The sequence below is a fragment of the Melopsittacus undulatus genome, chromosome 11 (assembly GCF_012275295.1).
Source record: "Melopsittacus undulatus isolate bMelUnd1 chromosome 11, bMelUnd1.mat.Z, whole genome shotgun sequence".
Taxonomy (NCBI): domain Eukaryota; kingdom Metazoa; phylum Chordata; class Aves; order Psittaciformes; family Psittaculidae; genus Melopsittacus; species Melopsittacus undulatus.
Window position 1 is genome coordinate 12377940 of NC_047537.1, and position 25369 is coordinate 12403308.

At 51.4% G+C, this 25369-nt stretch overlaps 1 protein-coding gene across 2 annotated transcripts in view; it reads left to right on the forward strand.

Moving 5' to 3' along the window:
• PIK3R5 (phosphoinositide-3-kinase regulatory subunit 5) overlaps window positions 1-25369 on the forward strand; it is a 59557-nt gene that overhangs the window by 19767 nt on the left and 14421 nt on the right. For both annotated transcript variants that reach the window (XM_034067917.1, XM_034067916.1), the window contains exons 2-6: window positions 11909-12018; window positions 19581-19681; window positions 21567-21635; window positions 22404-22542; window positions 24925-24994. In XM_034067917.1, the coding sequence (XP_033923808.1) occupies window positions 11922-12018; window positions 19581-19681; window positions 21567-21635; window positions 22404-22542; window positions 24925-24994 (476 nt within the window). In that variant the 5' untranslated portion in view covers window positions 11909-11921. The remainder of the gene's footprint in view (window positions 1-11908; window positions 12019-19580; window positions 19682-21566; window positions 21636-22403; window positions 22543-24924; window positions 24995-25369) is intronic.

Below are 25369 nucleotides of genomic sequence, written 5' to 3' on the forward strand. Positions count from 1 at the left end.
CTGGCCTGGCTCTGTCTTCCCGGGTGACCTGGGTAAAGTCACTTTGCCTTTCCCCATCAGTCTTGGTTCCCCACCACTGCATGGGAATAGTGTGGTTTTCTTTCTCAGAAGAGTGATTTGAGGATAAAGGGCATTAAATAATGTCCAAGTGTGGCACAGAGGGGATGGGGGGATGAATAATTCCCAAAGGTCACAGCTCTTGGGGGAGCTGATGCTAATGTGGGCTTTGGGAATCAAGGTTTCAGCCTTAGGGCTGTCACGTGGTTTCTCAAACACAGCCTGGAAACTGCAAGTTTTGATGTCTACACCTATGCAAGCACTGGGCCTTTCATTGGAAGGGACCTTAAAGCTCCTCCAGCTCCAACCCCTGCCACGAGCAGGGACACCTTCCACTGGAGCAGCTTGCTCCAAGCCCCTGTGTCCAACCTGGCCTTGAACACTGCCAGGGATGGGGCAGCCACAGCTTCTCTGGGCACCCTGTGCCAGCGCCTCAGCACCCTCCCAGGGAACAGCTTCTGCCTAAGAGCTCAGCTCAGTCTCCCCTTGGGCAGGTTAAAGCCATTCCCCTTGGCCTGTCCCTACAGGCCCTTGTCCCAAGCCCCTCTCCAGGTTTCCTTTAGCCTCTTTAGGCACTGGAGCTGCTCTCAGGTCTCCCTGGAGCCTCTTCTCCTGCAGGCTGAACCAACCCAGCTTTTTTTTTTCCTTCTTTTTATGCATCTCTCTGATAAAGCAGCATGTGTCCCATGATCCATTGGAGGGGCTCTGCCCAAACCTGTGCCCCTTGCAGGGCCCTAATATATCACCCTGATCTGCAGCTGCTCCAGGATGTGGCTGTGGTGATCATGACTATGGGTACTGCTGGGCACAGATTTGGGAATGGAGGAAAGGATGATGGGAATGGAGAAGTGTGAGGCTGGCACACCTATTGTGAGGGTGCAGGATGGAAGAGGGGGTCCCACAGGCTTGAAACCAAGGTCAGCATCTTCAGTGCCAGGCAGGAAGAGGAGGATGAATGGGCCAGCGATGGTTCTGGAGGCTCAGTCCTGGTTTGCTAAAAGCACAGCTTGTTGTAGCCTGGTGTTCCTTGGGAAGCTGCAGGACGGGGTCTGTGCACCACAGCTGGGCTGTAACTTGCTCCTATCTGTGCCTGGGGCTGGGCAGGCTCATGCTTTCAGGAGCTGCTGTCACAGGGTGCAGTCACCCTCAGCCCCACACCAGCCCAGCCCAAAACACTCATGTTCCCCTCTGCAGGAGGGATGTGGCTGGGCTCAACGGTGTCAGCGCTGCCATGGGGTCAGTGTCCCATGTCCTTTGTGGTGCTGCTGTATCCAGGGACTAAAGGGCTTTATCTGGCCCGTTGGGACTCAAACCCAAGGAACATCAGATGCCCAAGCTGCCATGAGCCACAGTGGCTCTTCGGCCACTGTTTGTCCCTCTATGTTGGTGAGAGGACCCTGGTGATGAGCCCATGAAGGGTATGACCAAGAGGTCTTCACTAGCAGCATCCTTCTGATGAAACCCAGTCACATCTGCCTCATGTTTGAGACTCAGAGGAAACTTTGTCCAGTGGGACCATAGGAGGATTTTGGTCCCATCGGCAGCAGACCCTGAGTTGGCTCCAGCTACACTCCTGTAGTTGCCTTTTGCAACGAGGACATGCTTGGATGTGTTTGCTCATCAGCTCCCCACCCATCATCACTTGAACTGGTATTCCAGAGTGGAGAGCTGGTTGCAGACCTGCTTTGTCCCAGCAAACATATCTCTGCTAACAGCCTCAGATGTGTGAGGATTGTATGTGCACAGGGTGTGCCTTCATACCAGGGGTGTTAACTTCTGCTCCAATTCTGTTTAAAGCCTAGGGGTGTGGGAGTTAATCTGGTAATGGTTTGCTTTGGGGTTGTAGCCTCTGGATTTTTATTAGATAAGAAAATTCAATGGCATGAAGCATTGGGCTGGTTCTTCCTTCAGAGCAATCCACAGGTCATTCAGAGCAGGTATTGCCATTGCAACACCACTTTAGAACAAAGGAAGAAAACAGAGACAAAACTGAAAACAGGAACCATCAGATAAACAATGCTGCTGGCGCTGAGCTGAGCTCCTTCCTGCTCTCAGCCATCTGGAGAGTCAGCTCCAGGCAGCCCAGCTCTGCCAGTCTGCTCCTTCCAGCCCAGAAACCATTGAAAAGCTTTCCCATTCATAAAACCCCTTGTCAGGAGGTGGGTTGAGCACCTGGGTCTCCTCCTCCTCCAAGCATGCACAGCCAAGATGCCCCAAGTTCACCCATGATGTTTCACCTGCCTGTGCCATGGGGTTAATGTCTTGTTTCAGCTTCGAGGAAGCCACAAGTGCTTCCACAGGGGTGAAGAACTAAGAGGCAATGGCTGGTGAGCTCTCAAGTGCTGTTAGTGCTCAGAGTTATAGCTGCCTCAGGTGTAGTGATGGGTGAACCAGTGCAGAAGCATCCTTGGTGGCAGAAACCTGCCCGGGTACCTGTTTTCTCAGCCAGTGTCATTGAAAACTGGTGTGATGCTGGTCCCAGGGACAGCTGGCTTGGTGAGGTCTTCCTCATTGCACCATGAACCTGAACGCTGGGGTGTGCGGAAAATGTTTCATTTGATCAGAAATGAGAAGTTTCTTTTTTTTCTGGCTTGATTTTTACTTTTTCAATTGCAGTCAGATGAGTGCAAATGCTGTTTCAAAATGAGGAGGTGAAAGGTTTTGGTCTGAGTCTTCAAGGCTCAGAGAGAGGGTCACTCCTCCACCTGTGCACCCTCTGAGCAGATGCATTTTGCTGAAATCGAGTCCGATTTCCTGCGGAATTTGTTTCTCCAATTACTTTGCTCTTTTTGCTGTGTTTCTTCGCACCCACTTTTTGCTGCTACTCCCAGTTAATCTGTTGCTTTCGTTGCATGTCCTTCTGAAAACATGGCCCTCATGCAGCATCTCCATTATCATTGCACTGGTCCTAAGGCCACCCCATGTGCTGACCTGCATGTGGGATATGGCAAAGCTGTATCCTGGTATCTGGTCCTGATGCCTGAAGCACGTGGCCTGATGGTCCTGATGCTGTAAAACAGGTCTGAGATTTCATCAGCTCAAGGATAGCAGATCCCTGAGATAAGACAGTGGAGGGGTGCAGCATCAGGACACTGCTTCTGGTATTTGTCATTTCTTAAGTTCTTTCTTTGGAGCCTCTGTCTCTGAGTCTCTGAAGCAAAGAGAGGTTGCAGTTTGGAGTTGGTGTTCATAACTCTTGGTTTTATTGTTTTGGAGTTTGCAGTGTCTTCATCCTATAAGTGTTAGCCTTGAGCTCAGGCTGCTAATGCAGGTAATCTTGGGGGAGAAATTTGGGAAATCACATTAAATAATTCCCATTTGCAGCAACATAAGGAGCTTGAATGGAGGTGTTTGTGTGGAGCTGACGTGTCTTAGGCATTTCTCAGCTTCCTGTTGGCTTTCTCTTCTGATCCGCTGAGCTGGGGTACTTAGTGCTGGCTCAACAGAGCAAAGCTGTACCAGGGGAAGCTGGTTTTGTGATTACTACCGAAAAGTGCCCTTGCTGTGGGATCTACAGCCCAAACCCGCTTGCCCTACTTCACCCTACTTCAAGGCTCAAACTGTTTATCCTCAGTTGCTCCAGAAGCCTCTCCTCCTCCTGTGGCTCTCAGAGAACTGCTGCAGACCTGTACCCTTGGGTAAGCGGCTTCCCGTGACCACAGCAGCTCTGCTTTCTATGCACGGGGATCACGATGCTGTTTTTGGTGGTGTGACTTGGGACTACATGGTGCTGAGTGCTGCTGCAGCGACGTCATGTGTAGAGCTTGGTGGTTCAGTTCTCTGCTCCTCTTCTCACCCTCCCCCAGGTCTTGCAACATCACCTTGCAGCTCAGTACATTGCCCCCTCCAGTGCCTTTGTCCCTGCCCTGGAAGCAGAGCATCCACGGTGCCAGGTTGGGAAAGTCACGCTGAACAGTAAAAAGTCATTCCTGCCCTGCGTTGGGAGAGTCGCAGAATCATGGAATTGTTTGGGTTGGAAAGGACCATAAAGCTCATCCAGTTCCAGCCCTCTGCCATGGGCAGGGACACCTTCCACTGGAGCAGGTTGTTCTACTTAACCAGTGCTTTGGACAAGGGCCTGTAGGGACAGGCCAAGGAGAATGGCTTTAACCTGCCAGAGGGGAGACTATTAGCTCTTAGGCAGAAGCTCTTCCCTGTGAGGCTGCTGAGGCGCTGGCACAGGGTGCCCAGAGAAGCTGTGGCTGCCCCATCCCTGGCAGTGTTCAAGGCCAGGTTGGACACAGGGGCTTGGAGCAAGCTGCTCCAGTGGAAGGACCTGAAGTCTCTTCCAACCCAAACCTTTCTGTGATTCTCATCATGTTGCATTCAGTGGTGAGGGACAGGCATGTCCTGGCAGGACACCAGTCACTGTTGTCCATACCCCTCGGTACAAACTGAGCAGCCCCAGGTAAGCTGTTCACAAAGAGGTGTCTGAGTTCAGTTGTTGGCAGTTTGGTGAGATGAATCACATCTTGTGTTTTGATTTCTTGGGCTGGGCTGAGCCCCCCTTCCTGCCCTGCTGCAAAGAGCCCTATGGGCTCCCCCAGCCCCACTGTGCCTGCTGTGGGATACCCTGGCTGGCACCCAGGGGGAGCAGGCAGCCAGACCTGGACAGAAACCTGGGTGCTGCTTTACCCCTTTTGTGTTACCTTTGTAGGTGTTGTTCGATGTTAAAAGGACTCTGAAACTGCTTTTGCACGTTAGGTGTTTTCCCTGCTCTGTGGTGGGAGTCTCTTATTCAGCCCGGTTCTCAGACACAGTGAGAGCAAGGAGCGATCTCCGAGTCTTAGTAAGCTTTCCAGTTCTCACATTTTCTGGTGTAAATGACGCTTTGTAGTTCAGCAAGACAACACCACTGGAGGGGTACTCAAGTCGTATTGTGCTGCTGTGCCCTGAAGTTCTTTATCTCAAGGAACCTGCCAGGCTGGTACCTCTTATTTTACTGAGGCAGCATTTAACACTAAAAAAACACAGAATAGTTTGGGTTGGAAGGGACCTTAAAGCTCATCCCGTTCCAACCCCTGCCACGGGCAGGGACACCTTCTACTAGAGCAGGTTGCTTAAATCAGATCTTAATTTCTTACTGTTAGCATATAGGGATGACCTGTGCCATTCCTGTAGTGAAGTCATGTCCCTTAGTGTGGTTATCCTGTAGGCACAGATGCTGTTTATATTCCAGAAGCTGGTTTTCTTGTGCCATGAGTTTCATCTTCTACTTTAAGATTAAATTACTGCTGAAACCTCTTTCCCATTTCACTTCTAAATGCTGCACATTGCTGAGAATCCTGCATTAAGTGCAAATCCCACAGCAATTTTAAGGTTACTGGTTCATGTGATGGCTTGTTGCTCATCTGTTACATTAAGACTTTCTGTGTGTGCTGCTCCAGCTCTCCCAGAGTAAGAGGCTGATCTTCCAGAGCAATTCAAGAAATAGGTTGCATCTGCTGCTGCTGGGATCTTGCAGCAGACAAATCCATCCTTCCCAGCAGAGATGCATCCTGGATATCCTGAATGTGGAATTTGTCAGTGATGAGCAGCACAGCTCATTCCTGGCTGTAGTTCTGCATAGTGATGGGATTGCCGAACTGCCCAGTCAGCCCTGTGCGTCCAGGAGTCCAGATGCTTTCATGTGTTGCTTGTTCAAACCAATCAACCTCTGGGGGCTTTGATCTTCTGGAAACCCACCTCGGTCTGGGTGTCTTTATCACAGCTGTGCCAATCAGTGCCTTTCTGTCTGGATGACTTCTTGGTATGTGTTTTCTGCATACTGGTATTGTGGGTCCTCCTCACCAAGCTCCTGAGTCAGCTCCTTGGAGCTGTTTCTGTTCTGGATCATACATTGGTACCCTGACTGCAACAAAAATTCACATCATTTGCCCCAGTTGTATTTTTCCACCCCTTAGCCTGCCTTTGCAGCCCTATGCTGGATGATCCTGTCCTGCTGCCCCTTCTCAACAACATTTAGGTGATGTTTACCACCTAAATTCTGCTGTTTGGATGTGTCTTGCTCAGAGACCCATCACTGAGGTCTTCATGACCCACTTCGGAATACAGCATGAATGAGACATCCATGTTCTCTTCTGCCTCTCCTGTGCATACTGTCAAGCTAGATGGTATGAGGTGATTGACCTGGGCTTGGTGCTTACAGCATTAACAGTTTTTTGTTTCAGATTCTCCTTTCTGTCCTGAAAGAAGGTGCTCAATTTCTGGTGTCCTCTTCCTTTCCTCCCTTCAGACCCTAAGGATAGTGGGAAGATAGCACAGGGGGATAACATCTTCTTACCTGATTTTGTTTGCCTGCTGTTGTATTTTGCTATGTGAGTAACAGCAGATAGCGTCATGAGGATCTCGTTGTGGTTCACATTTCTAAGCTCTCCTGTTCCAAGTAATTTGGCTCCTCTCTTTATAGATGAGAGAGTGGGGCAGTCCCACAGGGTGCCCAGGCACTGCTATGACTGGCTTCTCAAGAAATTGAACCCAATGACAAATTTTTGCTCCTATCACTTGCTCTCAAGCCTGTACCACTACATGGCAGTGGTGTGGTGATGACCTCTGTGAGCCAGCTTGGCTTGGGTGGGTCAGTAGGTGTATGGGTGGATTTGCAGAGATGTAACAGCTGATTTGTCTTATATTTGCCCTCCATGCCCACATCGGTGATTGGTTATGGTCAGTTCTTCTATGGGCAGGGTTCGATAAGAGCTTGGTCTGGTTTTTGCCAGGTGGGTTTTGAAAGGATTCTCCATGTTTCTGCTCTGCTGTGTGTTGCTCTGTTGGTTCAGGGAGCTGAGACTCCCTGCAGCAGATGTTTTGCAGTCCAAGGAGTGAAGGTCTCTCATGGTCCCTGCCATGGTGTGATGTGCGCTTAGTGCTTGGGGTAAGAGTAACTTTCATCCTTGCTCAGTGAGACAGGAACCTGATGCCCTATAAGGCAGTTGTGTGGTGCTGGGCTGGTTGGATGGTGCCACTGTCCTTTGTGAGCACCCTGAAAGGATGTTTGTCAAACCAGTTGTCTCCTGGATCTTTTGATACACCGCCTTTGTGTGGTTTGAACGAGCATCTTATCACCTTCATCTCCCTGCTCTTTGCAGAGCACTCAAGTAGTAAACACACAAAGGCTGAAGCCTGAATCTTAAAAATTGCAGGTTCTTCCCCTCATTGCCCTGATTTCTACAAAGACTTCCTCCAGCTGCTTCATCTCTCAGATCTGAGTTTCTATCTTTGGCTCCTCTATGGGTGTAGAGGCAGTAAAATCTTGCAAGCTAAGGTTAGCTAAACCCTAAGATTTATTCTGTAATATAAGAAAAGCAGGCATGGTGCAGCCGCATATCCGTCTCCTCCACTGCAATGGGGATGCATCTCCCAAAGCTCCTGTCCTGCCTGTTGCCCACTGACCATTTTGAGGATGTGGTGGAGGAGGCAGAAAGCTGATGTGTTCCTCAAGGGAGATGATGACCTTGCTGGGTTGCTCGTATGAGGATCTTGTCCTGAAAAAAACTCTGGGTAGGATCAATTTGCTTTAATGAAGTGGTTTTCCTTCTATTGCAGCATCAGCCCAAGCTCCTTTTTTCTTTGGCCTCATCAGGCTTCTTGCCCTTTTCTTCCCAGTGCCCTAAGCTCTACCGCAGCAGTGAGCCAAGTGCTAAGCCACATCCTCACACTAACCCATGAGTTAGCATCTCCACGAAGCAGCCAGTGTCCCTCCACCCATTGTGGCCGTCAGCAAACCTGGGCAGTGTGTCCATGAGCTGATCTTGTGGGTGAAGGGTCTTGTTTTTCCTCTCCTGTTTCCTGCCTGGGATGCTCAGCAGTTTTGGAACAATCAGGGCAGGAAAGGGCTTTATCCTGCTGTGCAGGTACCCAGAGGCTTTCTCTGGTGCTGGTGAACTGGTGCCTTGCTTCCCTGCTGCAGGATCCCTTCAGAGAAGGTAAACAACTTTCAGCCAGGTCCTTTCCTGCATGTGGGTGTCTCAGGGAGATCCTGCTGGATTTGCTATCATGGAAGGGAAAATCTTGATCTTTGAGCTCTTTCCCTCTGTCCCAGTCTAATGGTGGTTGTCCTGGACTCCACCACAGATCAAAGCAGTACTTTGGATGTTGAAGCTAGGACATGTGGACTTTAATACAAGAAAAGTGCTTCTCCTTACAGAAAAGCCCGTGTGCCCCCCAGTTTGGCTTCTCATGTGCCCTGTCCTGACCATGTTGGAACTGCTAATGGCTTCAGTCATCTCCTTGAATTGGCTGCTGTGTGCAGAGGGACCTTCTAATCCTGGAGCAGCATCATCGTGGGCATGAAGGAGTTGAACTGTTCTCCTTTGCTCTGATACTAAGCAGAAGCAAAACTGTGAAGGGGAAAGGTCCCAGAGCTGTGAAGGCAAGCGGAGACATCATGTTCTCTCAGTTGAGTGGAAAGCCGCTGTCATGGAGCTGTGACACACTGAGGGATTCCTGTAGCCTTGTGCTTTACAGCCCAGTAAGAAAAGATTCTTTTTTGGTGGTTGTGGGTTTTTTTCATACTCTTTGAAAACTGAGATTTTTGCAAACCTTGTGCCTCAAAGCAGGACAAGTGGAAAAACTGTTTAACTTTTCCAACATTGGCTTCCCTGCCCCTTAAATGGTGACTGTATGGTTTGCATGATGTTTGGGTGCTGCTTTTAAGGTGCAGAGTTACTGCAGAAGGGAAACCAATCTCTTCTTAGAGAACAGCCAGGGCTTGAAGTCCCATAACTTGATTTTGTAAGGCTGGGGTTCAACACATAAGTGAGGTGTGGTGGGATAAATCCCTTCTTGCTTTGCTTAGCTCCTACCAAGCCTGTGCAGAGCAGGAGTGGCAGTCGATCTGGCCACACTGTTCCGCACACAGTCTGTGTGCACCTGTAAAAGGAGGTGGTTAATGCCTTGTCCAAGGGTGATACTCAGATGCTGCTTGAGGATGTTCCCGTCAAGTGCTGCAGTGTCTTCTCTGTTCCTGCGTCCTAGGAACAGTATCCGTAGGTGCTTCACAGTGGGGCTGTACAGATGTGAGGGCTCTGTGTTGTGCTGCCTGTCAGGAAAGCTGTGATGATCCAGTATTGGAAGGTCTCTTGTTACCCTCCCTGCTGTCTTGTCTCAGTTGCTCCATCAAACCCCTTCTCTCTTCCCTGGATGGTGATTGTGCTCTATTTGAGTTGTTGTTGACACCTGGGAGGGAGGCAGGGAAACCCACATCTTTTGCAACACGTTGTTCTGCTTGGAAATGTGCAGAGCGGCAGCCAGCCTTGATGATGAGGGTGTCCCCAGAGGGTGCCACAGCACGACTGTTCGCAGCATTCACCCTGGCCTGTTGTGAAACATGACCACAGGCAGTGCACTGCACAGAGACTCCCTTCCACCAGATACCAGTACCTCTGGTTTTGCTTTTGGTTTAGCACTTCTGCTACTGGGTGTCCAGTGGAAGGGAGATGATGGAGGGACTGATTAAAAGAGCTGCTCAACACCATCATAAACCATTGCAAAGCACTCGTTAAGAACCTTGACCTCAACATTTGTCTGTCTTGGTGTTCCTGAGGTGCTTAACGGAGCTCTTTGGAAAGTCTGATTATGCTCTCCAGAAGTATCCCCTGCCACATTTTGCTCAGTGTGGGTGGGAAGGAAGGGAGAGTCTGGGGAATAAACAGTAGAAGAGGTTGCAAAGTTCCTGCTCCTTGGTTGTGGTGGACAAACAGAGTCCTCTCCCATGAAAAAAATGCTTCCATAATCACTGCCTTGGGAGGAGAGGTTTAACTTCATGTGTGGTCCATAGCACAGCAGGAAAAAAAAAACAATAAACCCAAAGACTGTCTTTTGTGGTTTGAAATTTATGGTGGTATCTTCCTCCTGAAATATGAAATATTTCACCCTTAAATTCCATTGCTTTTCTGTGCTGGGATCCGAGAGGCATCAGGAGGGGATAACTGGGCTGGTGTGGTGTGAGGAGCATGTTCCCCTCCAAGGACCTGAAACAAGCTGACGTGCAGGGAGGTGTATTTTCCTGAGCTGGGTGTTGTAAAGGCTGCTTGTGAATCACACCGTGCTCTTAGTCACTGCTTTCCTCTTGCCACAAGTCATGACTAAGGTGCTGATGTGCCGATTCCCCGCTCATTCAGTCCTCAGCACTGTGGCAGAGTGTTTGTTGGGCTTTCCTCGCACACACACTGCGGATGGATAGAATGTGGTGAAGACCATAATAACAGCTTGTGGTGGTGGGATACTAGGTGGGAGCCCATGAGACTGTTTGGGGTGAAGGAGAGCACCTGGATCTGGCAGGTCAGTGGTTGCTTGTTGTGCGTTTGCTTTCACCTCTTTGGTGACTTTTCTCCAGTGGCAGGGCTGGAGCCTTGCTGCTCCCTTGGCTCTCTGGGAGCCCCAGCAGCCGGGCATGGCTTTACTGAGCCCTTTGGTGGAAGTGCCAGGAATTCATGTGGGTGGAGATGGCCACACTGAGTGCACCAAAGGGGAAACCTCTGCTGAGATCACAGGGGGTTTTGCTCCTGCCTGGCTGGAGGTGGGGAGCTGTGATGGGCACAGCCACCACTGAGTGCTGAGTGTCAAACACTGACCAAATAAGCAGAGATTTGAGTACTTTGGGATCACTTTGGAAATTACATGCGTGTGTGGCTTAGGTAGAGGGACGTGCTGTCTGGGATGAAAGCAAAAGCCTCCTTGGCAGGGAGTTTTTGTAGTACTGTCAGGCTTTATTTGTTCCTGGATTATTTTTGTGCATTTGTGTTGCCTCCAACCTGGGGACAAAGTCTCTGGGATGGAGCCATCTCTGCGCTATGGGAGAGGAGAGAGATGCCTGCCCCAGGGTCCCTCTGGATGCAATGGTGACACTGCAAGAGAAGAGGGAGTATCTGCCTGGGTATCTGTCTAATTGCTTATGGTTGGGGCAGTTCTGACAGGTAAACCTTTGGACAAGTTGCTTTTATTTTCATGGTGTCCCAGATATGTATGAACTGGGGGGGATAAAGTCATCCTGCCACTAGCACAGTCTCTGCTACCCCAAAGTCTCTGCACTCTGAGCTGTGGTGGAGAGACAAGATGTCCAGGGCTGTGTTGTGAAAGGAGTGCCAGGCATGCAATCTGCAGTTTCACAATGACCTGGGAAGTCGGGGCTGAGGCCCCCTCTGTATTTTCCTGCATTGCTGCAGGGACACATGGACTGTTTCTTCATGTTGGCTGTCTGGCAGCAAGGTGACAGTTGAAAGCTTAAGGCTTTCCTGGCTCGTACAAGGTTGGCAGTTGAGAGCGGGTTTGTGACCATTGCCACTGGACACTGGAGTTGCCAAGGATGATCCGTGGCTCATGTAAGGAGGAGTCTGGGCTCTGCTGTCACTTTTCCCACACTGGACTACATTATCTTTTGAGATCCCTTCCAGCCTGGGCTGTTGTATGTTTCCCACCCAGCCCATTGCAAGGTGCTGCAGCTGTAATCTCTTGCTGTGTTATCTTTGATGGAGGCTAACCCACTGTTACCTCCTTGCCACACACACAAGAGACTTAGTCTCTTCCACAGATGGAAATTGTGAGAAGGCAGATGTGCCTGCAGCAGGTCAGCAGAGGGTGCCTTGGCCCCACAGCCTCTCATGATGGGGTTGTGGATGTGTGCACCTCCTTTTCTTTGCCATGGTTGGGATGCATTAGGGGAGAAGAGGGGAAGACAATAGGCTAGCAGACTGGGGTGCATGATTGTCGTTGGGGTTGGCAGGAGGCAGTAACGGGATGGTGCTTAGCCAGGAGCATCTTGTCTTCACTGCAGGAGAAGTGTTGTAGTGCTCTCTTCCTTGCACTTAACCAGGGACCTGGTATGCTAACTTTTTTCCTTCTTTCTCTGTAGGAGATGAATTAAAATGCAGCACACCACGTGTACAGAGGACAGGATCTACCATGCACTGGAAAGATGTTTACATGGGCTTAGCAGAGATGCTGTCTCCAGCAGATGGGCTGGTAAGTGACCTGTCAACCATGAGCTTGTTCTTCAGCCTCTGCACGATCTGCTGACCTACTTGGGCACCTGGGTAAGAGAGAGCTGCTGGTGCTGCTGGAGGCTTGGGGCCTTTTCTCCTTTCTAGTGTTCAGTGTTAGAGGTAGGATACGAGCTAGTCAGTCTTCCTGAGCCTCTTGCTACAGTAGGAAGATGTTGAAGAAGTCATGTTAGGTCTTACATATATAAAGATTCATTAGAGAAGCTGTGCATCTTGCCAGTTGTCCATGCCTGAGCTGAAGAGGATTAGGCACTCTATGCTTCTCACTATGAGGGAAAACTCCTTTGTGTAATCAGCCAGCCTTGCCTTGCTTTGATGCATGCAGCCCTCAAAACCTATGGGCATGATCTATTCTGCATTGTCAGAACCAAGTGTGGAGATATTGTTATCAACTTTATTTAAATCTAGACCAAATACCCTGATGACCATAAAGATCTGAGCCGTGTTCAGAGCAATTTGGGATGCTGGCAGTGAGGCCAGAGCAGCAGTGAGTGAAAGTCATTTTTGATTGTCATTTTGACCTGTTTTCCTCATCCTAGCATTTGTAGGCTGCAGTTACAACACTCACAAATCCTCTTGTGAGTGGAAGAAATGAAATTAATTTAGGGGCCTGTCAAATTCAGATTTCCTTTTGTTTGTTCTTTCAACCCCTTTTGCTTTTCTGTTTACCTGTATATCAGCAAAGGGGTGCAAGCAGTGTCCTACCTTCTGCCAAGTACTGCAGCAATCCCTTTGGCCGTGGCTGTTTCCTCCCCCACTGGAGCGATGCCAGCTCCCTGTGCTGGAGCATCACTCTGTGTCTTGTTTATGGCCAGGACTCATGGGTCCTTTTGGGTTCCCCACGTTCTGGGCAAACTGGCCCTGAAGTGTGACCTATATTCCCCGTTCCCAGAAGCGCGAGCTCATGCTTACGACCGTTACAGTGCATGTCCAAAGGGGTCCATCGTGCCAAGCCATTCACTGCGCACTGCATAACTTGCTTCTTCCTGTAATTATAATTAATCAATTCCTGTGTCACTCATAATCCCTGCCTTGCTCTGATCCCAGCCCCTCAGCACTGCTGGTGATGTTAGGGCAGCCTTTAAAAGTGACTTCATAACTTTTCTGGCTCATTAGCAAAGACCAGACTGTGCGGGGCAGGGTCAGGGGGTGGTGGGCTCTGCTGGGAGCAGCTCTGCTGCCCACTGATCTCTCAGTAATAATGATTTCCCCCCATCTCTCTGCCTGCTGCTTTCAGTCCTCTTCATGTGGGTTTTGAGGGGTTTGGCAGAATGAACTGGCATTCCGAGGAGAGTCTTGGGCATTTTACACATCAGAAAGTTCCCTTTCATCCAAAAGAGTTGTGCTGCTGCCAAAAGTGTTCAGGGTGACCGGCGAGCCCTGCTCCCGCAGTGGTTGGTGGATGTGATGTTAATGGCTTTGCTGTGCCATGGCCCCAAGTACCACGGTGGGACAGCTCCGAGAGCAGTGCTGCTTGGCCAAAGCTGCCTCCAAGTGCTTTACCCCATGGCATGTCCATGTTGGCTTTGAAGAGCTGCTGTTCCACATCCTACCTCCTTGCAGTCAGAGTAGGAAGTGTTTCATTATTGCAGTAACACATGTGATTTGGGGAAAACAGCGTAATTCACAGATGTACCCACACCCATAGCAGTGCATCCTATTTCTGTTCAAAATCAGAGCAGAAATGTTTTCATATTCTTCTGCCGTCCCCATATTACAAGCAACAGTTTAATTACTGCTGTGTCAGATCCAGGCTGTTATTTATGGCAGGGCTCTGTTCCTTATATGGTCAGTGAATCTTTCCAGCTTCTTCTAAACTCTGCTGTAGCCTTCCCCTTTCTTGTTTTGGACTCCTTACAACACTTCTATTTCCCAGTTTATTTGCTTTCCTCTCCTTTTTACCATTTCTGCACACCAAAATAGCACCCAAGATGCTGCAGCTTTTGGGATGAGACCTTTATTTTTAAATCATTTAATGCCTTATTTTAACACAATAATTTGACAGGAGGTGGCTCCAGAGAGGGTGAGTAATCGCTTCCGATGCGTTGTTTCCCCCACTGTGTGACTGAAGAGCTGTGGTTGGTGAAGTCAGCAAAGAGAAGTGCAAGTGCTTTGGCCATCACAGGATGGGGTCTAAACAGAGAATCTTTCCTGAACTGCAGTGTTTATTGGAGGAACCAAAGAAAAATGAATTGCTTCTGAATCACAAGAAAAAAATGGGTTAGAAAAGTGCTAGAAAAGACAACCTCCTTCTCTGGAGACTCTCTTCAGAAAGTTTCCCTTCCTTCACGTCACTGCAGAGAGATGATAGTCACATCACAATGTGCTAAAGGAAGAAAAATAGTTCATTTCTTGCTGATGGGCAGTGAAATGGGGGGAACCTTTGGTGAAGGAGAGTGCTGTTCTTGGGTCTGGCTGCTGGCAGTGCTGGGGTGCTGAGTTCGAGAGGGGCTGGAGGGTCGTGGTGAGTGGTGAGCTGCTGGAGAGGCTGCACAGTGCCTGGGAGGCCCCAGGTATGGGAGGGAGCTGCTGTGTCACTGCCGTGGGGCTGCATACAAGTTGGAAGGGATGAAGGATGCCAGTGAGAGAGGATGGATGAAGATCACTGGTGAGCAGGAGGGGGAGGAGTGTTCAATGATACTTCTCATGTGGCACCCAGGGAGTTCAGTCTGCTCAGGTCTAATAAAGAGAAGCTTAAGATCCTGCTCAGTTGCAATCATCTAGATAACTTCATGGGGAATTGTTCAGCCTGGAGAAGACAAGTCTCCAAAGAGACCTTGTAACAGTCTTCCAATAACTAAAGGGGCTACAGAAAACCCGGAGAGGGGCTTGGGACAAGGGCCTGTAGGGACAGGCCAAGGGGAATGGCTTTAACCTGCCCAAACAGGGGAGACTGAGATGAGCTCTTAGGCAGAAGCTCTTCCCTGGGAGGGTGCTGAGGCGCTGGCACAGGGTGTCCAGAGAAGCTGTGGCTGCCCCATCCCTGGCAGTGTTCAAGGCCAGGTTGGACACAGGGGCTTGGAGCAAGCTGCTCCAGTGGAAGGTGTCCCTGCCCATGGCAGGGGTTGAAGCTGGAGGAGCTTTAAGGTCCCTTCCAACCCAAACCAGGCTGGGATTCTATGAATGAACAGATATCTGGTGTGGAGATCCTCCAGCTTAATCCCCAAGGAGTGAAATGCAGTGTTTGAAATCTTGCAGCACTAAGTGCAGAACTGGGGTCTGCTGATTACTAAACCTTGCAAATTTTAACTTTTGAAATGATTTCTCCAGGCTTGTGGGTTTTCCTGCTGAGCTCACTGGCAGGCTGGGTGGAAGCACTCAGGGTGGCTCCAGACACTATGCCCTGCTCAGGGGGCTCTGGAAACTGCAGGTTGGAATGCTACACAGTGCAACAGGCATCATCCAAGGGGGGCTGCTGTGACTGTGGGCTTTTGCTGTCTCCTGTCCTCACCTCCAATCCCCTGACTTAGGAGCTGCTATGAGTCGGCCGTTCCCTGGGCAGCCCCTTGGAGAAAAGCACCTTGCTCTGGTGAGGATGTAGTGGAAATGGTGGGAGTGGGTCTGGGGGAGGGAGGAAATGGAGACATTTGCTTTTCACCCATCCGACTGTGTCACTTCTGCCAGCAGCTGGAGCTGATGCCAGCCCGAGCGCTGTGGGCGCTGGCAGCTCGGGCATGTGCTGCTGCTGCTGCTTGGTTTCTAGTTTTCCGTGTTGTGTTTTTTCCGCTTTGGCAGTTGCCCCGTGAGGAGCAGCCGAGGGGAAACGCCACCGCTGCGGTCAGAGGGGCTGCTCCGGAGGGGGGCAGCGTGCTCTGCTTCTTAGAAAACAAATCACGAAGCCGCATCCTTCCGAGGCCGCTGTTGCTGGCTCCTGCCTGCTGCAGGCATCCCGAGCTGTGCAGTTGCACCCGGGGCAGCCCCCAGTGTCAGTGCAGGCTTGAGAGCAGCCCTGGGGGGAAGGGGTTGGGGGTACTGATGGATGCAAGGCTGGACACGAGTGGGCAGTGTGTGTTACTGCAGCACCCAGCTGTGTCTCAGGTGGATGCAGGATAAGAGAGGGTGCTTGCTGGTCGGTGCCTCCTTTCTGCTTTTAATGTCACCTGGGACTTTTGTTCCAGACCTGTGTGTGTTAGGAGCATCACTCACCATGCCCAAATATCCCTTTTAGTCTGGATGAAGGGGATATGGCTGCAGGGACTGACTCTGCTCCCAGTGGTTGGGAAGTGGATGCTCTTGACCTGGACTGTGCATGGAGGGGAGGGCATCTGGAAGCCCTGTCATGACTGATGTCTCTCACTGCCAGATATTTTGCTTCGCAACGTGGTCTTTGTTTCTTGTGTCCAGGGTTTCTGAGCTGCATTTCACACTTGACACTTTTTTTAGCAGGGATTCGACTGTTTTGGTGTGGTTTTGATTAATGTTCTTTGCCAAATTCCGGAGCTCAGACAGTGGCAGCCTGCTGCTTCCGAGCACTGCTTATGTCAGTCCCAGGGTAACCCCAGTGCCTTGCCATGACCATGAGTTAAACAGAATTTCTGCTCATAGTGACGTTATTCAAATATACCTGTCTGCATCATAGAATAGTTAGGGTTGGAAGGGAACTTAAAATAATCTAGTTCCAACCCCCCTGCCATGGGCAGGGACACCTCACACTAAACCAGGTCACCCAAGGCTCTCTCCAACCTGGCCTTGAACACTGCCAGTGATGGAGCATTCACAACTCCCTTGGGCAACCCATCCTTGTGCTCCAGCAAAGAGTTCCTGTAGAAGACCCCAAAATGGGTCAGAAGACATCAGGTCTGAATTATCATAGAATCATATAATCCCAGACTGGTTTGTGTTTGAAGGTAACTTAACGCTCTTCCAGATCCAGGTTTCCTGCAGCCCCTTTAGGCACTGGAGCTGCTCTAAGGTCTCCCCTTCAGGAGCCTTCTCCAGGCTGAACCAGCCCAGCTCTCTCAGCTTCCCTCCAGCCCTGCCCTTGTCTCTACTACCTGCCCATCTTCCCAGTCCATTCACAGTGGCTTTGTCCCGGCTCCTCCCCAGTGCAGCAGATCAGCACCTTTCCCTCTGCCCCATTCAGTGCAGAATAAAGCAACAAGCTGCTGCAATTTCCTCCTCCCTTGCTCGAGTGAGAGGAAGGAAAGAGCCCTCGTCTTGCTGGGCTATTTGTGTATGTGGTTACACTCATGCAGGAAGCGGTGTTCTCGGTACCTGGCGATGCGCCGCCACAGCTCAGCTCTGCTGCTCCTGTGGCTCCTGCTCCGCATAGCCAGGGCAGCCCAGGGTGGGCACCTCAGGGACAGGCTCTCACGGATGGAGCATCTCTCTTGGCCGAAGCACTACAGGATGTTTAATGCACACATGAGCCGCTTCTTGACGAGGACAGCAAAGCTCCGGCAGCTTAAAGCACCTCTTGGCTATCCCACAGGTGCTGTGGCTTTCCCTGGAGGATGCTGCACTCTAGGGTAACACTGATTGGTTCAAGCAATCTGTTGGAGTCATCATCTGCAGGGCCATGGCTTTGTGCCTTGTGCTGGCTTATGAGAGGGGCTCAAAAAGGAAGTGGAGCATCGCTGAGTTACTGGCTCACTGTTGGCCGTGGCCTCGCTGATGGGGTATCACAACCTGAGGCTGTGCTCTGGACGTCAGCAGACACACCGAGATACCAGGAGGACTGGAGGCAAATTAAAGATTGGAGCTGTAACTACCAGCGAGTGCATATGAACTGGTTGGGAACTTCATAGTAGGAAAATGTAAATTCACTGACAGGGAAAAGCTGCGTGGCAGCAGGGGAGCATCCCCATGGGGGAAGGCTCCTGCCCTCTTAATTCAGTGGCAGACTGAATAGGCACGAAGCCACAGGAACAGTCTGTCCTGGTAAGCAGATGCCTGTCCATGGAGGGCACATGATGCCTCTTTTTGCAACCTTAGCAATAGTTTTGCTTACCTTGGCATTGGCCTTCTCCTGGCTGGGCCACCACAGCAGACCTCTCCCCATGGTTTAAGCTCATCTTGTTTAGCACCTAGAAGGTATGTAAAGGTGTTTTTATGGCATCTTTGTATGGCTGATGAATTTATAGCCTCTGCATCTAGGGATAATATTTGAGGGATGGGGCAGACAGTGTGCCCTGTGACTTCGTGGTGAATACACTGTCCTTTTGCCTGCTCGTGGCGTTGCTTCTTCCTTGGTAGCTCCAGAGTGACAGGCAATGCACAAAGTTGGTGCTCATGTTTCTGTGCTGCTGAGTAAAAAGCAGCTGGATTTGTATTTATTTTTCCTCTGAGATCACTAGCCCCATTCCCTGCAGTGTGAGATGCTCTGTTTCTCTTGGGTTTGCTTTTAGACTGAGACTGTAAGAGCCCCCATGCCAGCACCTCTGAGCTGTGCCATGGGCTGTGGCTGAGCTGTGTGGACTGGATCCACTCCCAGTGAAGAAATCCATGGCAGTGTGGAACAGAGGAGATACAGATGTTTGTCAGGCTGTTTGCTTGACATTTCCCTATAACTTCTCTCTATAGGGCTGTGTGCAGTGCCAGGTCCCTGGATGGAGGAGGAGGTGCTGCTCTGGTCTTGGCCTGCAGATCCTGGTCTGCCAGAGCTGGCAAGCACGGCCTCCTCCCTTGGGAAGCAAGGCCAGGATGAATGGAGGCGCCCGGCAGCCTTCACACTGATCATTTCCTCTAGGACCATCTGGGAGGTGGCCCTGACCTCCAAGGAGAGCGACCGCCTCGGGAAACACCTTGGGCCATTGTCACCAGTCAGGTCCCAACAGCAAGAGGCAGATGTCTGGGAATGGGGGCTGGGAGGGTTTCAGTCAGCAGGAGTGAAGGACTCTCCATCCCTTTGCATGGCAATTCACCCCTCGGTATGGCTAAACTTCTGGTGGGGTTTAATATATTTAATGGAAATCTAAAGGTGCTAAGAGATGGAATAAATGCAGGGTGGGCTTAATGATGCTGATGTGATGGTTCATTGCCAGGGTGTGGGGAAGCTGGTAGAGGGGATGGAGCATCTTCCCTCAGGTGTGATGCAGATGAAGGCAGTTGGATGTGTGCCTGAAAGGAACTGGATTTTGCAGGGTTGGAGTGAGTTCATAGTGGGGCATCTGGGGCGTTTGTGAACAGGGGCTGCTGGGCAAAGGCTCACACCAATGGGTTTTCCGTGCTCAGGCACAATGAAGGTGAGCATCCACCCATTCCATGTGCATCTCTCTGGCCCCTGCAGCATGTGCATGGCAGTGCAGGCATGTCAGCTACCCAGCTTCCCTGAGGAAGAGGCATCCAACCAAGCTTGGGCACACTGGGCTGTGTGAGTGAGAGTGCTTGGGCATGGAGCTGTGTTGCTGAGATAAGCACCATTTGGTGAGATTGGATCTGTCCAGAATGAAGGTGCGAGGTTTTCTCCTTCACTGTGATGTGACACAGGCAGCAAACACCTTCCCCTGACCCCCTCCCCGTGTTCATCCCCCCTGTGACCTCCCTGAGCTGGCTGTGGGTGACAGCAGCTCTGTCTCCCTGCAGCTGGGCTGTGCCTGAACTGCTGGAGCCTGCAGGAGCTGGTGAGCCGGGACGCCAGCAACTACCTCATCCTTGTGGAGAAGATCCTCGGCAAGGCCAAGGAGGTGAGTGCTGGGGGGGGGGGGCTGGGGCTGGGGCAGCTCCGGGGCTTGTCAGAAGTGGGGTTTTGCAGAGCATCACAGAGTCACAGACTGGTTTGGGTTGGAGGGAGCTTAAAGCTCATCCAGTTCCATCCCCTGCCACGGGCATGGACACCTTCCACTGGAGCAGCTTGCTCCAAGCCCCTGTGTCCAACCTGGCCTTGAGCACTGCCAGGGATGGGGCAGCCACAGCTTCTCTGGACACCCTGTGCCAGCGCCTCAGCACCCTCACAGGGAAGAGCTTCTGCCTAAGAGCTCATCTCAGTCTCCCCTGTTTGGGCAGGTTCAAGCCATTCCCCATGGAATGGTGGGTGATTTTGGGTTGTGTTAAGGTGCTGCTGGAGCACCGGAGCTTGGGGTGATGCTGGGTCTGCAAGTCCAAAACCCCCATGGGAGCAACTCTGTGTGTCCCACCAGCTTTCAGTACATGGGGAGCTACAAACCCATCTCCAATGTCTGCTCTTTGGCAGCACTGCAGATCCATGGAGAAGGGGTTTGATTTCCCAAAGCGCTGCTTGGTGCCATGCAGGGGCTGCATGCATGGAGCCAGACTTCCCCGCACCTTCCCCTGGTGTGCACTGGGAGCTGTTAGTCCAAATCAAAGCAAATGGGAAGTTTCCTGTTGGTTTTGATGGAAACTTTGCTGTAGCTCTGCTGGGCTTCCTGCAGAGCAGGCACAGAGCTGGGATGCTGGATGCAGGCAGGTTTGCACTGTGCAGCATTGGGCCGAGCACAGCATGGAGGTGAAGCTGCAGCAGGGCTGATCCTGTCAGCCTACAGGGTCCCATCATGTGCTGCAGAGGCTTGAGGCACCATTGCTTGAACAGGGTCACCCCAGGCTGCTGCTGGCAGGGCTTTGGAGAAATCCTCTGATGTGGCAGGAAGTTGTGATGTGTTTCCTAAATCCTCAGCACTGGGATTGATGTGATGGGGTAAATGTTGCCTTTCATTTCTGGGGAAAGAAAGGCTGCCAAGCTGTATTTTCAGTTTCATCCATTTATTTGTTATTTTAATAGCTGGAATGTATTCAGTTGCAGATAGTGCTTTCAGATAGTGTTTTATTATATTAAGGTTTATGTAAGGGTTTATTGCACTTTCCTGTGCTCATGAAGAAGAGGAGACAAGTGTATCCTTGAGCTGTGTCTCACTCAATGAAATAATCCTGCTGGCTATTCAGTAGCAAAGGCTGGGACAAGAATACATGGTGTGCACCATGCTGCTGAGCCTTGCAGGGCTGGTGTGGTCTTAGAGCAACTCCAGTGCCTAAAGGGGCTGCAGGAAACCTGGAGAGGTGCTTGGGACAAGGGCCTGTAGGGACAGGCCAAGGGGAATGGCTTTAACCTACCAGAACAGGGGAGACTGAGATGAGCTCTTAGGCAGAAGCTGTTCCCTGTGAGGGTGCTGAGGTGCTGGCACAGGGTGCCCAGAGAAGCTGTGGCTGCCCCATCCCTGGCAGTGTTTAAGGCCAGGTTGGACACAGGGGCTTGGAGCAAGCTGCTCCAGTGGAAGGGGTCCCATGGCAGGGGTTGGAACTGGAGGAGCTTTAAGGTCCCTTCCAACACAAACCATTCTATAACCAGAGGGCTGGGAGCTTGGCCAAATCCAGCTTCTTGAGGGTGAAGGCAGAGCAGCAGTCTGTGCTGACATGCCAGTCCCATTAGTCTGGGTTACTGGGGCTTCAAAGGTCATTTTCCCATGGATACAAGGAGACTTCTGGGGAGGGTGATGTGCTGGGTTGGGCCCTCAGCTGCACTGTAGGGAAGTCTCTCTGGCACCTCTGAGGCTACTTTTGGGTGACGCTCATGGCAAGCACCCCAGCTCATCCTTATGCCCTGGTTGTTTCCTACAGGTACAGGAGAAGTGCGACTACGACCTTGTAATGCCCCTGGCTCTGCTCTTCTACTACGCTGTCCTCTATGTAAGTCCTGAGACTGCTGCACATAGCTTGATCCCAGCCCCTGGGGAGGCACGGTGTGTGGAGCCATTCCCTGTGGAGCCCAGCAGAGCAGTCACCAAAATCAGAGTGGTTTTTATCTGAAACATCTTGTCTGCTCTGATCAGTTAATCTCAGAAAATGATGCTACAAGAATCTACAGGGATCAAGACCAGGCAACCGCTGTATGAGCTGAGAGACGTAAAAAATGAGCTTCAGTGGGTTTTAAGCTTCGTATTTGAAGATGGGCTAATCAGAAAGGGAGATGGACCTTTCTCTGTGCAGAGAAGGCAAAGTTTTTTCATTAGCCTTTCCTTGTGCAAAATGTAAAGGCAGCACTGCTACAAAGGAGCGGAGCCCTTACAGGAAACCCTTTTTTATTATTATTATTAGCACAATGCATCATTATCCCGAGGAAATCATTGCTGCCAGGTCTTGCAAAAGCACAGGCTGTGATGCCATTCATCTGTATGGATCTCTGGTTGTTAAAAAGGAATGTATATATAGGCTTTGGCATGTGAGCCACAGCCGGGAGGTTGGGAAGGTGCAGAGCGGATGGAGCTTTCTCAGAGCTGTGCCCGGGGGGGAGGTACTTTGACCCTTCTTTGTGAGAGGACGGGGTGTCACAGGATGAACCTCTGCTCTGAGCCTCTTCTTCTCCTCCCACTTCCAGCCTAAGCCCTTAAGTTTTGACGCGCTGCTCGAGCCCGTGTCTTTGCTCCCTTTCTAACAGTGTCTCCCTGTCCCCCACAGGCTCCCCATTTCCCATCGGGCTCTGACCTGCTCCTGAAAGCTGCCGGTGTGTACCACAGCTTCCTGACCTGGCCTGTGCCCTACTGTGACATCTTCCGCAAGCTGCTCACCTTCATCAGCAATGAGCTTAAGGCCCCTGGTAAGCACTCCTGCCCCACTGCTCCCCATGGCCACCTGCTGCCCTGACCACCCAGTTTGATCCTGAGGCTCTTCTGGTGCTGCTCTCTTCCACCTCACTTACTTCATGCATCCCTGTCCCCATGTCCACATCTACCTCGTGCCTCCCAACCCTCACCTTTGCCAGGACATGAGGAGCTCTGCCCTTTCTCCTCTGGATGATTTTCCCAGCACAGGGTGACACCAGATTCCTCTGGAGGAGCAGGGCAGGATTATGTTCTGGGTGGCTGCCTTGCATGCAAGGTGGTGGGTGCATCCTTGGGACACTCAGCTCTGGACCAGTGTGAATTAGCAGAATGTGTGACTGTTTCCTGGCTGCCTTTCGGTCTGGTGGGTCTTTTCCATGGCAAGGCACATGTGGCTGCTCCTCCCCAGCCCTGGGCTTTGTCCGAGATGCTCAGTTGTGTAACTGGGGTGATAACAGTGGGGCCATTCATCAGCATCAAGGTAGCTGGAGCCTTCGAGCCTGCCCTTGCGTGGAGATTTCCGTAGGGCTGAGGGGCTTCCTGGCTCTTTCTTTACAGCTGAGGCACCTTGTGATATAGCTTTGGGCATGTCTATCAGCAGCAGCAGCGCTCCTCCTAATTAAGGCCTCCTTGTAGATGTCCTGTTGTTCCCAATGGAGCAGCTCTTCCAATTATTTCTAAAAGGCCTTTTCCCCTAATCTCCCTGTCTGTTGGTGGCTTATGGAGAGCTGGTATCACACAGAGCCCATTTCAGGCCTTGTTTACTCCTGTGCAGGGTCATGGCAGCAAGACCGGTTCTGAGCAGGACTTGGGAGGCTTTGGATGGGTACATGAGCTGGGGCTGGGGTCCTTACCCCCATCCCTAACCTAGGCAGCTGCTTTAGGGAGCCAGGACAGGAACATGAAACTCAGGGTCCCTGCAGAGGTGGGAGCTTGTAGATGTGGATGGGGTGAAAGGTGCTTTCAAAGTAACAAAAAGAATGTAATAAACCCCAAACCCTCTGCAGTGCTGGCACTGCACTGGTTCTTCTATCCCCAGCTCAAGGCTCCACCAGCATAAATGGCCATGAGCACCAGGCAGGATCCGGCTGGGCTGTTGTGCTGTGTTCAGCCTCCAGCTCAGAGCTGCAGGGCCAGCACAGATGTGGGGATGCTCACCCCATGCTGGTGGAGCCATGGACTTCCCCAGCTCCTTCCTGGTCATTTATTGCTATGGCATCTGCTGGGACCGTGTTTACAGATGGCTGTGAAAGCCCCAGTGCTGGAGGGGAATTGCTACCTTCTGCTCTTGACCCAGTACCCCCATCGCTGCTGCCTGAGGCTGTGTGAGCTGGGGACTTTAGTCCAAAAGCTTTTCCCTTCCTACAAGCAGATGAGATTTCCCCTCCCCTGCCAAAAGATGCCATGTGGGAGGTGTTGGCCTGATGGGGCTGGGGAGCCCAGTGCTGCCCCTCACTGTGGCCTCTGCCCCCAGCTGGAGCCAAGAACAGCAGAAAACATGTCCTCTGATGGTAAGCTGACCAGGACCTTATAAGCTTGTCGAGTGGTCTCTGTGACCTGCTGCAAGGCTGAAGTAAAAGCTTTTTATTGAGAGGAAGGTGAATATTAACTGAGACCAAGCTGCTGTCAGTATTTGCCAAGAATGTGATAGCTTTCATGTGCCGACTGGAACTGATGCCTCTGCAAGAGGAGTGAATGTTGCTGTAATCAGGGGACCTGCATAAGCAACATGTGCTGCCTGTGGGTGCTGGAGCAGGGCTGCCAAGCAGCAGCTGGGGTTGGGCTGTGGCTGCCTGTAGCAATGAAGGTGATGGATCTCATTAGTGCTCTATTTCCCAAGATATGTCCCAGTCCTGCTTTTTAGGGGTGACACTGTCTGTGCTGTTGCCACACAGTCCAGGTCCATCCAGTTGGAGGTCCTGATGGCATCCCAGGGATGGGGACAGGGACTGTCCATGCCAGCCTTAATTCTGCCAGAGCCAGTCTGAGCTCTGTCTCTGTGGGAGGGAAGGTGGCAGTGACCTGCTGTCTATAAGTGAGATCCAGGGCCTGGGGAGCTAGAGCAATGGGCTAAATATCATCCATACAATTCCCATTCCACATCAGCAGTGCAGCAGAAGGGACTGGATAGAGCAACTCTCCCATCCCACACTTTTGTTGTTTTACCATCACTCTGGGCTTTTACCCTTCACATCCATTGCTCCTAGACTTACTCTGTGGCTGAGTCTTGTCCCCACAAAGACTTTTGGTGCTGCTGTGCCCACTCTGGACAGTGGCTCAGCCAGGTTAGCATCACATTAGGAGACAAAGTCAACGTGCTTCTGAGACAGAGCAGTCTGCAGCAGTGCCGTGTCTCATGTTCTCTGCTCTCTCCCCAGGGATCTCCTTCCAGAGGCTGGTGAGGACAGAACAGGGGCTGCCCGTGAAGAACTACCAGAGCTCCACTGTGTAAGTGTGGCCATTGGCACAGCTGGTGCAATGCTGCAGCATCCCCATGGTCTCCCACTGCTTAAGGAGCAGTGAGGCTGCAGTGAGGGCATCTTTGGGGTATAGCAGTGGGTGCTGGGGAGAAGAACTGGGCTGAGCTGTGGGAAGGGACTTGGAGAGTGGGTTCCCAGCTGTAGGTCAGGGTATGTGGGCTCCCTATGTCAGTTATCCTGCAGGGCTGCAGACCTGGGTGAACAGGGCCAGTCTCCAGGGGAGAGGAGGGGGCAGAGACTCCTCCACAGGAGCTGCTGATCTCAGCACATGCTGGAGAACAGGGAGGAGATGCTTTATCTGCGTGTTTGGGAGCCACCACCCCAAAGGGGGTCAGAAGCGAGT